Here is a 13,071-nt window from a genome sequence, read left to right on the forward strand (position 1 = left end):
AAGGAGAACGTCAAGAGGGAGTGGAGAGAAACAATTGCATAGTTTGAACCCTCCGTACAGATGATGTAACGGTATCCTTGTGCACTAAGTATACCACGCAAGGCAAGGGGACCCCTAGATAACAGATAATCTAGAATTAGAAATACAGATAGTTGGGTTTGTGATGAGCGGGAGAACTGTATGATAAGTTGCCTGCCAAGTGCAAAGTTTGTGGACCTCTCAATACATCTAGGAGCGCCGTAGGGAAAGAGGAGAGAGGTCCTGGAGGCCAAATTTAGGCTGCTAGGTAAAAGATTAAAGTCCAGGACTCCATGGGAGCCACTCTCTGACATGCTTCCAGTTCCACGCGCAGGGCCAGTTAGACAGGCAGAACTGCAGGGTCTCACTGTGTGGATGAGACAATGGTGTAAGGAGGAAGGATTCAGGCTCATCCAAAACTAGGAAACCTTTTGGGAAAGGAGGACCCTATACAGGCAGGATGGGCTCCACCTAAACCAAACCAGATTGCTGGTATGTCAAATTAAAAGGCCATAGAGGAGTTTTTACATTAAGGGCACGAGAAAGACAAAAGATATGGAGAGGCATACGGTTCAGAAAGACATATCCCTTAGAGGAAGATTAATGTGGATTCTCTATATCTCAGTAAAGAGAAGAGGAACAGAAGTTAAAGTACAGGCAGGAACTGAAGAGAATTAGTCAAATAGAACAGTCCAATTGAATTACACCACATGAAGGCAGACAACTAAATATTGATAAATTTTATAAGTATTTGTATACAAATGCAAGAATTATTAAGATGGGTGAACCTTAGTGACGTACTAAATAAGGATATTGATATAATAGGCATCACAGAATCTTGGTGGAACAATGATAATCAATGGGACACAATAATACCAGATTTCAGAGTGGTAGCCATGTTAGTCTGTATCGGGGGGGGGGGGGGGGCAGGGGGACGATACCACAAGGAGTACTTGTGGCACTCCCAGCCTTTATTCAAGCCTAATTTAATGGTGTCCAGTTTGTAAATTAAATTCCAATTCTGCAGTTTCTCATCGGAGTCTGTGTTTGAAGTTTTTTTGTTGGAGAACTGCAACTTTTAGGTCTGAAACTGGGTGACCAGGGAGGTTGACGTGTTCTCCGACTGGTTTTTGAATGTTATAATTCTTGATGTCTGATAGTAAACGATACATAGGAATGACAGAATAGGTCATGCTGGTGGGGGAGTGTCACTATATGTGAAAGAAGAGTCAAACATCATAAAAATCTTAAAAGAATCAAACTGTACCACAGAATCTCTATGGACAGAAATTCCATGCTAAATAATGAGAGTATAGAAGCAGGAACATACTACCGACCACCTGACCAGGATGGTGATAGTGACTGTGAAATGATCAGGGAGGTTAGAGAGGCTAAAAATACAGAAAACCCAACAATAATGGAGGATTTCAACTATCCCCATATTGATTGGGACAGATCACTTCAGGACGGGATGCAGAGAAGTTTCTAGACAACACTAAAGACTGCTTTTTACAGCAGCTGGTCTTGGAATCCACAAGGGGAGAGGCAATTCCTGAATTAGTCCTAAATGGCGCACAGGATCTGGTCCAAGAGTGTATGTGTGTGTGTATATACACATATATACATATATATATATGAATGTAGTTGAACTGCTCAGTAATAGGGACCACAATGTAATTAAATTTATCATTCTTCTGGGTGGGGGAAATACCAAAGACACCCACCACATTAGCATTTAATTTCAAGAAGGGGAACTACACAAAAACGAGGCCCCTAGTTAAACAGTAATTCAAAGGAACAGTGACAAGAGTGAAATGCCTGCAAGCTGCATGGAAACTTTTTACCACCACCACAGAGATTCAAACTATATATATACACCCCAAATTAAAAAAAAAAAAAAACACAGTAAGAGGACCAAAAACATGCCACCACAGCAAAACACAGTAAAAGAGGCGGTTAGAGACAAAAACATCATTTTAAAATGGGAAGTGAGATCCTACTGAGGAAAAGGGATAGGAACAAATTGTGGCTAAATCAAGTGTAAAAGTATAATTAGACAGGACAAAAAAAAAAATCTGAAGAGCAACTACCAAAAGACAAAAAAAACTAACAGCAAATAATTGTTTCAAGTACATCAGAAGCAGGAAGCATGACAGACAATCAGTGGGGCTGCTGGACAAATTGAGTCGCTGAAGGAGCACTCAAGGAAGACAAGGCCCTTGCAAAGAAGCTACATGAATTCTTTGCATTGTTCTTCACTGCAGGGGATAGGAGTGATTTCTGCACCTGAACCGTTCTTTTTAGGTGACAAATCTGAGGAACTGTCCCAAATTGAGGTGTCAGAGTTTTGAAACAAACTGATAAATTGAACAGGAATAAGTCACCAGGACCTGATGGTATTCACTCAAGAGTTCCGAAGGAATTTAAATATGAAATTTCAGAACTAATAAATGTGGTATGTAACCTATCCCTTAAATCAGCCTCTGCACCAGATGACTGGAAGACAGCTAATGTGACAATTATTTGCTGTTAGTTTTTTTGTCTTTTGGTAGTTGCTCTTCAGATTTTTTTTTTTGTCCTGTCTAATTATACTTTTACAATTTTTTTTTTTTTTTTTTAAAGGGCTCCAAAGGCAACCCTGGCAATTATAAGTCAGTAAGCCTTACTTCAGAACCAGGCAAACTGGTTGAAGCTACAGAAAAGAAAAGAATCAGACTCATAGATTAACATGATTTGTTGGGGAACCGTCAACATGGCCTTTGTGAAGAGAAAAATCATGCCTCACCAGTCTATGAGAATTGTCTCAAAGGGTCAACACATACATGGACAAGGGTGATCTAGTGGATTTAGTGTTCTTCAGAAAGTGTTTGCCAAGGTCCCTCACCAAAGGCTCTTAAGCAAAGTAAGGAGTTAGGGGATAACAGGGACGGTCCTCATGAATAAGTATCTGGTTAAAAGACAGGAAAAAGGGTAAGACTAACTGGTCAGTTTTCTGACTGGAGAGATCCACACAAGAGATTCACTTCCTGGACACTACGGTGCTAATAAGCGATGGTCACATAAACACCACCCTATACCGGAAACCTACTGACCGCTATTCCTACCTACATGACTCCAGCTTTCACCCAGACCACACCACACGATCCATTGTCTACAGCCAAGCTCTACGATACAACCGCATTTGCTCCAACCCCTCAGACAGAGGCAAACACCTACAAGATCTCTATCAAGCGTTCTTACAACTACAATACCCACCTGCTGAAGTGAAGAAACAGACTGACAGAGCCAGAAGAGTACCCAGAAGTCACCTACTACAGGACAGGCCCAACAAAGAAAATAACAGAACGCCACTAGCCATCACCTTCAGCCCCCAACTAAAACCTCTCCAACGCATCCTCAAGGATCTACAACCTACCCTGAAGGACGACCCATCACTCTCACAGATCTTGGGAGACAGGCCAGTCCTTGCTTACAGACAGCCCCCCAACCTGAAGCAAATACTCACCAGCAACCACACACCACACAACAAACACACTAACCCAGGAACCTATCCTTGCAACAAAGCCCGTTGCCAATTGTGTCCACATATCTATTCAGGGGACACCATCATAGGGCCTAATCACATCAGCCACACTATCAGAGGCTCATTCACCTGCACATCCACCAGTGTGATCTATGCCATCATGTGCCCACAATGCCCCACTGCCATGTACATTGGTCAAACTGGACAGTCTCTATGTAAAAGAATAAATGGACACAAATCAGATGTCAAGAATTATAACATTCATAAACCAGTCGGAGAACACTTCAATCTCTCTGGTCACTCGATTACAGACCTAAAAGTCGCAATATTACAACAAAAAGACTTCAAAAACAGACTCCAACGAGAGACTGCTGAATTGGAATTAATTTGCAAACTGGATACAATTAACTTAGGCTTGAATAGAGACTGGGAGTGGATGGGTCATTATACAAAGTAAAACTATTTCCCCATGTTTACCCCCTCCCCCACCCCCATTCCTCAGAAGTTCTTGTCAACTGCTGGAAATGGCCCACCTTGATCATCACTACAAAAGGTTTTCTCCGCCCCCCCCCCACTCTCCTGCTGGTATTAGCTCATCTTAAGTGATCATTCTCCTTACAGTGTGTATGATAATACCCATTGTTTCATGTTCTCTGTGTATATAAATCTCCCCACTGTATTTTCCACTGCATGCATCCGATGAAGTGAGCTATAGCTCACGAGAGCTTACGCTCAAATAAATCTGTTAGTTTCTAAGGTGCCACAAGTCCTCCTTTTCTTTATGTGAATACAGACTAACACGGCTCCTACTCTGATATTATTACAGTATTCAATAAAAATTTAGATGCTCTTTCAAGGTGGTTGAAAAAAACTTCAGGCACTTGTGTGTAATTGGATGCAATCAGTGTCCTCCCATCTGGAGCAAGCTGAGAAAGCAACCTGGTTCCTAGAGAAACGCGAACACACAGGCCCAGTACTATTTACTTCTGCTAAGCATGCCAGCTGTGCACAGGTGCCTCTGGCTCAAGTGCCAGTCACAAGGGGTCTGCAGACCCCAGTGTAATACCAGAGGGCTGGAAAGTTCTAACAACGAATTAAAACAAATTCTGTTCTATGTCTACACCAGAGTTTTTACCTCATGTTGGTTGTCTGTCAACTAACATGTTTGTAAAGGCTAGTGTGGACACTAATGAAATGCTTGTTCCAGGTTATAACCGTTTGCATTTTACCCTGGGGAACAGCAGTCTAACTCAGGATAAGTCTTGTCTACATTAGATTTTTAACACATTTAAAGCTATGTTTTAGCTAGGCGAGCCAAGGCTAAAAGAGCGAGCTAATCTAACTTCCAACTTCCTTGGCTGTATTGCAACAGGGCTTTTCAATCCTGATGAGATAACCTGATTGAGCTAACATTGAAACATATCCTTTTTGTAAAGGTAGGGCTTTAGTGGACAAAGATTAATTTGTTCTGGCCCAGGGATGCATACAAGACCCGATGTACTCTCTGGACAGTGCACTAGGAAGGCTGAAAATCAGCTAAAGCTGCCAGAGAAACATTGTGAGATCTGGGGTTCTTGGTCATTCTTTGGTTTTCATTGCTTAGTGAAATACCCACTGAGCACCATGGGAAGGGAAAGGTAGTTTTCTAGTAAGTGCCGTAAATAGCATGAGAGGTAAATAGCAGGGTCTGCCACAGATCTGCACTGGGACCTGCGCTGTTCAACATATTCATAATCAATCTGGAAAAGGGGGTAAACAGTGAGGTAGCAAAGTTTCCAGATGATACAAAATTACTTGATTATACAAAATTAAGCTGACTGCAAAGAGTTACAAAGGAATCTCACTAAACTGGTGACTTTTTGTCCTAAGACTACAGGAGTGTTAACAGGCCATTTCACCTGAAATGGTCCCTTAGAAAGTTTAGCATAAGTAGTTAGTACACAATCTGTTTAACCTTGTATTTAGGTGCGACACTGAGTACATTTCCCAGACCTGAGGAAGACTGCTGCCATACACACAAAATGCTGTGGTCTAAATTAGCTGTTACCACTCAAGACAGATCTTGGAGATGTTTAAGTGTTTTGCTGACACAGCTATCCACAGCTGGGACCCCACAACCTTAGCCCCAAATCCACCACAAGGAGCACACAAACCCTGTGGTGGGAATCTGAGGCAATTTTCAAAGGGGCAATTCTGATGAGAAGCTGCTAGGTAACCATATTATGCACTTAGGATCACGGAACAGCCCATGAAGGTGTGCATTAACAATTCCTATATTCCAAGGCCAGAAGGAACCATTGTGATCATCTAGTCGGACCTCCTGTATAACACATGCTAGAGAACTGCCCCAAAATAATTCCTAGAGCACATCTTTTAGAAATACATCCAATCTTGATTTAAGAATTTCCACTAATGGAGAATCTACCATGACCCTCGGTAAATTGTTCCCATGGTTAATTACTCATTTAAAACTTTAGGCCTTATTTCCGGTGTGAATTTGTCTAGCTTCAGCTTCCAGCCATTGGATCATGTTATCTTTCTCTGACAGACTGAAGAGCCCATCATCAAATATTTGATCCTCATGCAGGTATATAGATCATGTTTATGCATCCATGGATTGCATTAGCTCTTTTGGCCACAGCATCACACTGGGAGCTCATCTTCTACTTATTATCCACCACAACCCCAAATCTTTTCCAGAGTCACTGGTTCCCAGGATAGAATCCCCCCAGTCAGGTGAGTATGGCTTCCATTCTTTGTCCTAGATGTACACACTTACCCATATTAAAACTTGTAATGTTTCTATCCTGCATTTCACTGATTCAAAGTGTTGTTATTCAATAACCTGCATAAAGAACTGTAAGTTCTTAGAAAGAATTTGAGTTGGTCTCTGGCATATAGAATTTTCCCAGCTCTCTGGCTACGAATGTGGGATGTCACTATAAAAACTTGTTTCCATTCACGCACCACTTTCCACGTTTGGGCTCAGTCAAGGGATATATATTTATGGGGAAGAATGGCTGAGAAACAAGGAAGTGGGAGGAAAACTACTGAAGACAACTGTGCAGCATTTTAAGGCTTTTTTCCTCACTTGTGACTCAAACTATACACTTTGCAACTACAAACCCCTTGTAGGGGGTTGTCCTATTGCAAGACTGATAGGAGAGTGAAGCAGAAAGGAAAAAAAAACATTTCTGAACATGTTCCCTTGGTACCCAATAAAGTGTACAATAAAAAAGATAAGCACTTAATAGCGATCATCATTCTATTAGCAAATCCTAGTGCAAACCTGCCCTCTTCTTGGTGACTTGCCAGGGCCCCAATGTTCTCCAGCTGCTACATATGGTCTCACTAGATTAAAACCCACTGCCAAATTCTGTATAATTGTAAAGAAACCTAGGCCATTACATACACCAAACTACACTAAAAGAATGTTATTTAGGTCGCAAAGTCAATGATTCAAAAGAAAAGAAATGTCAAAATGAAGGTTGCCTGTGCAACTTTAATTCTGTTCCCCAATGCATATCCATCATGATGTAGACTAACGATCACACACTATTTTGTTCCACAGGCATCTGCTTCTTTCAGTGCACAGGATGGATGATGCTCAGGGAATGAATCAGCTGTGTAATGACTAGAGGGTTTTCAACAGGATCACTACCTCACTGCTGCAAAAGTTAGGAGGTGGTGTGTAGTGAATAAAAGTTTGTCTACACAGAGAAATTAGCTGAACAGTTGTTCCACTCTAGCTCCTTCTGTGAACACTGTATTGGAATCAAAGTCACTTTAATTCCAGAATAATTAGTGCACTTCCATAACAATTTATCTGAAATAAAGTGACTGATTCCAGAACAGCATCCACACAAGGAGCTATTCGTGAATAGTTTATTCGGCTACAGCTAGCATGGTCACTTTCCCCATGTAGGCGAGCCTTCAGGAAGGCTTCTCTGCAGAAAGAGGAAGGCTGACCACATGGTTAAGATAACGGACTACCACCCAGAAAAAAAAAATATGCTATCCAACACACACACACTTCCCATGTGACCATTGGGCAAGTCAAGCCAAAATTGGCATAGGCAGCCACTAGCTGTGTGTTCCTCATTTTCTGGGTGCCTCACTTGAGATACATGGAGCCTGACTTTCAGAAGTGGTAAGCACTCTACTTCAGCTGAAATCAAAGGGAACTGTAGATGCTGAGCATCTCTAGCAGGAAGGCAGTTTGATCTGGAAAAATGAAGAGTTAGTGGGCCCTGAGTTCTGGCACTGACTCACTGTGTGGCATTGGACAGGTCCCTTTGCTCACTTATTTTAGGTTTTCCACCATTAAATATTGCCACATTTTCCCACCTAACCTTATAGAAATGCCAAATATTCTGGAAAACAGACAGCTGGAGACGTTTGCAACTTTTGGCCTTAATCTGTCTGTTTCTCAGTTTCCCTATCTGCAAAAACCCCCTCTACCACACAAGCATGCTGTAGAGAAATTATTTAATGTTTGTTAGGCTCCAATACGCCAGTGATAAGCACCACAGAAAAGCCCATGAAGCCATTAGTCATTCCATGTGTGGATATCTGGGTGTGCCATCAATGAGACACGGACCCACATACTGAGTTAAGACGTCATACAGAAATACTGAGCAGCTGTCTCATTCCTTAAACACCATCCATCCCGGGTGCTTAGGAAGATGGGGTCCTATGAAGAAAACATGTGCTCACATAACTGTAGACTATCATCCCACCACACACAAGCAGGCAGTTATTAAGCGTGTACATACCCTCCTTGTACCCATCAAGGGTATGCCTTTACTAGGAAACAAGGTGTGCTCTTACCTGGTATTAGCTAACATGAGATAAAATGAGAACAAGGCACCACATGGTTTTTGCATGTATTAGCAGGTCAATATCAAGACTATGAGCAAGCCTTGGGTTCACCTTGACCTTCTAACTTAAGTGTTAAAACTACCACTGCCTTGTCTTCACAAAGAAGTTACCTAATAATACCGGACATGAAGTAAGTGTGCACTTTTTTTTCCCTAGTAAAGCCAAGCTTTGAGAAGAGAGGATGGGGTGTGTCTTGCACGATCCTCAAGATCGCATTTGTTTTAGCAGACCGCATCAGGAAGCAAATCCCAGACCCAAGCATTCCTCACAGACAAGTCCTGTCACCTGCCTGGAGGTCAGCTCTGGTAACAGACCACTAGGACTGCGTGAAATGCACGGGCCACAGTGGAGGATGGAAGGAAGCTAGCGTCTGTGACAGCCCACTGGGGGCTTTATAAAGGGCAAACAAAACCCTGCTGTGCATCAGGAGCTTAGTGAGAGCAAGCAGCATGTGAGTCAAGTTTACATGGCGTGCCCCTACTTAAAAGGCAGTATTTTGCACTGGCTGAAGTTCCAAGTCAAGCCCGAAATACAGCCACAACTGCAAGAGTCCAGCCAGCAGCTGACAGAGGGGTGGATGATTGTGGTAACCTCTACATCAGAGAAGGTCTCAGTCACCACACCAGACAAAGACAGCAAAACACAAATTGGCCAACGCTTTCTGGATAACCAACAACAAAGGGCTTGATGAGACATGTGCACTGATGCCACAAATACCATCTGTCATAAATATAAAGGGAAGGGTAACCACCTTTCTGCATACAGTGCTATAAAATCCCTCCTGGCCAGAGGCAAAACCCTTTCACCTGTAAAGGGTTAAGAAGCTAAGGTAACTTGGCAGGCACCTGACCCAAATGACCAATGAGGAGACAAGATACTTTCAAATCGGGAGCGGGGGAGGGCGGGGGGGACAAAGAGTCTGTGTGATGCTTTTGCCAGGAATAGATCAGGAATGCAGACTCACAACCCCTGTTAGTTAGTAAGTAATCTAGCTAGAAATGCATTAGATTTCCTTTTGTTTAATGGCTGGTAAAATAAGCTGTGCTGGGTGGAATGGATATTCCTGCTTTTGTGTCTTTTTGTAATTTAAGATTTTGCCTAGAGAGATTCTGTTTTTGATTTTGAATCTGATTACCCTGTAAGGTATTTACCATCCTGAGTTTACAGAGGTGATTCTTTTACCTTTTCTTTCATTAAAATTCTTCTTTTAAGAACCTGATTGATTTTTCTCTGTTCTTAAGATCCAAGGGTTTGGGTCTGTGTTCACCTCTACAAATTGGTGAGGATTCTTATCAAGCCTTCCCCAGGAAAGGGGGCGTAGGACTTGGGGGAATATTTTGCGGGAAGACGTCTCCAAGTGGGCTCTTTCCCTGGTCTTTGTGTAAGACGCTTGGTGATGGCAGCATAGGGTTCAAGGACAAGGCAAAGTTTGTACCTTGGGGAAGTTTTTAACCTAAGCTGGTAAGAATAAGCTTAGGGGGTCTTTCATGCAGGTCCCCACATCTGTACCCTAGAGTGGGGAAGGAAACTTGACACCATCCCTCACTTCTCTGTTGCCCATTTTCTGTGCAGAAGTAAACTGCACCAGCTCTAACCCAGCTTGGATAAAAAGAGAAATAAACCCTAACAAACAGAGACCACAGATAGGCCCCTGGACTCGATATTCCAGAGACTGAGGAAAATCATTTTCAAACGGGGCTTGTGAAGTTCTCTCTTTTGCCACCGTCCAAAGGGGATTAGGTAGGAGATAACTCCACCATCATGTGAAGTGCTATTCAGTAGCACTCAGGTACATTCAGTATGTTGTCTCATTCTCTTACGCAAACAGGGTAAAGCAAACTATCATCTGGAAATGACGACAGGGTGAGGGAGAGATGGATGTAAAGGAACCAACAGAAGAAAGCTACTTTGAGAGAGGTAGGGAACAGTTCAGCTCAGGAAGGGAACCAGGTTCTATGACTGGACCACTCACTAATAAAAAGAACTGATGGAACCAATCTGTCCTGCTCACTTTGAGGTAGTCACATGACAACCACAGGACAAGAGGCCCTGGGCTACTCAGACAGATTAGTTCACTTCTAGCCAGACCACAGAGCAGTTCCTCATCCCGAGGCTGAGCTTCCTCATCCCACCATGTTCTTCCTGGGGAATTGTAACTCTGCACCAGCCCCAAACACTAGCTATACCCAAAAGAAAGTACAGCATTTCACAAGCTCACATAGGCCCCCACCTCTGATCCTCATCACATCCCCTATTTTCTGTGTTTCACACCCTCAATAGAGGCCATTAGAACATAAGAACAGCCATACTGGGTTAGACCAAAGGTCCCTCTAGCCCAGTATCCTGTCTTCTGACAGTGGTCAATGCCTAGGGAATCATCAAGTGATCCATCCCATCGCCCACTCCCAGCTTCTGGCAAACAGAGGCTACGGACACCATCCCTGCGCATCCTGGCTAATAGCCATTGATGGATCTATCCTCCATGAATTTATCTAGTTCTTTTTTGAACCTGTTACAGTCTTGGCCTTCACAACATTACAAATTTCCTGCCCCTTGCTCATTTGCTGGGCACTGACCTCTTCACGTCTCTTTTGCCACCGTCCACAAGGAGATTCTTCAAGGATTTCAGACTCATCTTCACTCTCCTCCTCTTCCTCCTCCTCCTGGGGTGCTGCTGGAGCTGCAGAAGTCACTGGTGGAGACACGGAGGTCATTCCTGGCCCAGAAGATGTGGATTCTGGCTTTGTGTCTGAGCCACTGCTGGGAACCTGCTTGGCTTCTCCTTCAGACATGATGGGATGCAACTCTAGTACCTGGAAACCATGACAAAGCTCATATACCACCTCTAGTCAAGCACCCAGCACTGTACTAAGGAAAGTGGAGCGGATATTCCCCAAGGACAGCCACTCTCCAGCTCAGGGCAGCTCACTCAGGATGAAGAGTTTGACTTGATTCTTCTAAGACTTAGCAAAGCAGCACTTGGTGTCTGGGCCCAAAGCAGATCTGCAGTGGTCAACAAGTGAGCTCACCCCACAAGTTCCTGAAGTACGGCAGCCAGGAGAACATTCTCTCTGTGAAATCGGATCCACCAGAAGGCGAAGAGTTTTGCTCGTTTCCCATTCCCCTACAGACAGTTCTGGGTCAATCACTGTGGGGGGCCCTCTGTCTCTCTCACACACTTCAGCTGCAGGCCTTGCTTTCTGGGAAGGCTCAGGAACAAGGGCTTGGTTAAGGGGGAGAAATCTTGCTGCTCAGGCAAGCAAAGCTGCATTTTTCTGGGCATTAGCAGAGGTGCAAAGAGCGAGCCCTGCACATGGGTACCAGTGGCCTGGGACCCAGCCAGCAGCACCGTCGGCCGTTCTCGGAGACTTCCCAGAATCGTTTCGGTGCAGCAGATCCCTAGACCGGGGAAGAGGCGGATTTGGGGCCAACTCTGCTATGGGGAAGTGTCACGAGCTCATAAAGCACCGGCAAGCTGGCGAGCACCCGCCGGGGGCTTGCCCAGCCAGTGCCCAAGCTCGGTCTTGGCTAACGGGGCAGACCCCACACACCAGTCGCCGCCCGCCCCGCCAGCTCCCGGGAATGGGACGTCTCCGGCCCGCCCGGGGAACGGGGAGAAGCAGATTCGAGCCTGGGAACCCCGCTCGGGAACCCCAGTCAGTGCCCGCTCCGCCCGGAGACCCCCCCCAAGCCTCGGGCCCCTCACCGCGCCCCCCGCCCCGCCTCGGGCCAAGCACCCCCCGCCGGACCTCGGGAACCCCGCCCCCCGCCGCGCCCCTCGCCCCGCCTTGGGCCCCCCCCAGCCCCCCGCCGCGCCCCCCGCCCTGCCTCGGGCCCAGCACCCCCCGCCGGACCTCGGGCCCCCCCCAGCCCCTCGCCGGGCCTCGGGCCCCCCGCCGCGCCCCCCGCCCCGCCTCGGGCCCCCCCCAGCCCCTCGCCCCGCCTCGGGCCCCCCGCCGCGCCCCTCGCCCCGCCTCGGGCCCCCCCCAGCCCCTCGCCCCGCCCCGCCCCTCGCCCCGCCTCGGGCCCCCCCCAGCCCCTCGCCGGGCCTCGGGCCCCCCGCCGCGCCCCTCGCCCCGCCTTGGGCCCCCCCCAGCCCCTCGCCCCGCCTCGGGCCCAGCACCCCCCGCCGGACCTCGGGCCCCCCCCAGCCCCTCGCCGGGCCTCGGGCCCCCCCCCGTCTCTGACCCCCCGGCCACCCCCGGGCCTCGGGCCCCCCCCACACACACACCCCGCCGCGGCCCGCAGCCCCCACACCCCGCCGACAGGCCGCACTCACCGGGCTGGGCCCGGCGCCTCCCGCTCTCCCCGGGGCCGCTCGCTACGTCGCCGACAGCCACGGCACTAACCGCAGCGCGGCGCAACGCACCCTGCTGGCGGCCCGCACGGGCGGACCAATGGCACGCGCCCGGCCCGCCGCCGCCGCCTCCCGATTGGACGGCACCCGGGCAGAGCCCGCCCCTCCAGCCGGGCAGGGACCGCGCTGGGGGCGGGGCCTCTGGAACGCTCTGGCCGGCAGCCCTGGCTGGGGCGGGGCGGCCCGGGGCCAGGGGGATGGGCGCAGCCTGCCCTGCCCCCAGCTGGGGGCCCCCCCCGTCTAGGCAGGCACCAGGCATGAGGCCAGGGGGATGGGCGCAGCCTGCCCTGCC

At 47.2% G+C, this 13,071-nt stretch overlaps 1 protein-coding gene across 2 annotated transcripts in view; it reads right to left on the reverse strand.

Moving 5' to 3' along the window:
• The window catches only part of NRBP1 (nuclear receptor binding protein 1), a 75,002-nt gene extending 62,176 nt beyond the window's left edge, over positions 1 to 12,826 (reverse strand). For both annotated transcript variants that reach the window (XM_074947250.1, XM_074947249.1), the window contains exons 1-2: positions 12,702 to 12,826; positions 10,999 to 11,235 (exon numbers count right to left, since the gene is read on the reverse strand). In XM_074947250.1, the coding sequence (XP_074803351.1) occupies positions 10,999 to 11,214 (216 nt within the window). In that variant the 5' untranslated portion in view covers positions 11,215 to 11,235; positions 12,702 to 12,826. The remainder of the gene's footprint in view (positions 1 to 10,998; positions 11,236 to 12,701) is intronic.
• Between the last annotated feature and the right edge of the window lie 245 nt (positions 12,827 to 13,071).

This window comes from Natator depressus, chromosome 3 (assembly GCF_965152275.1).
Source record: "Natator depressus isolate rNatDep1 chromosome 3, rNatDep2.hap1, whole genome shotgun sequence".
Taxonomy (NCBI): Eukaryota; Metazoa; Chordata; order Testudines; family Cheloniidae; genus Natator; species Natator depressus.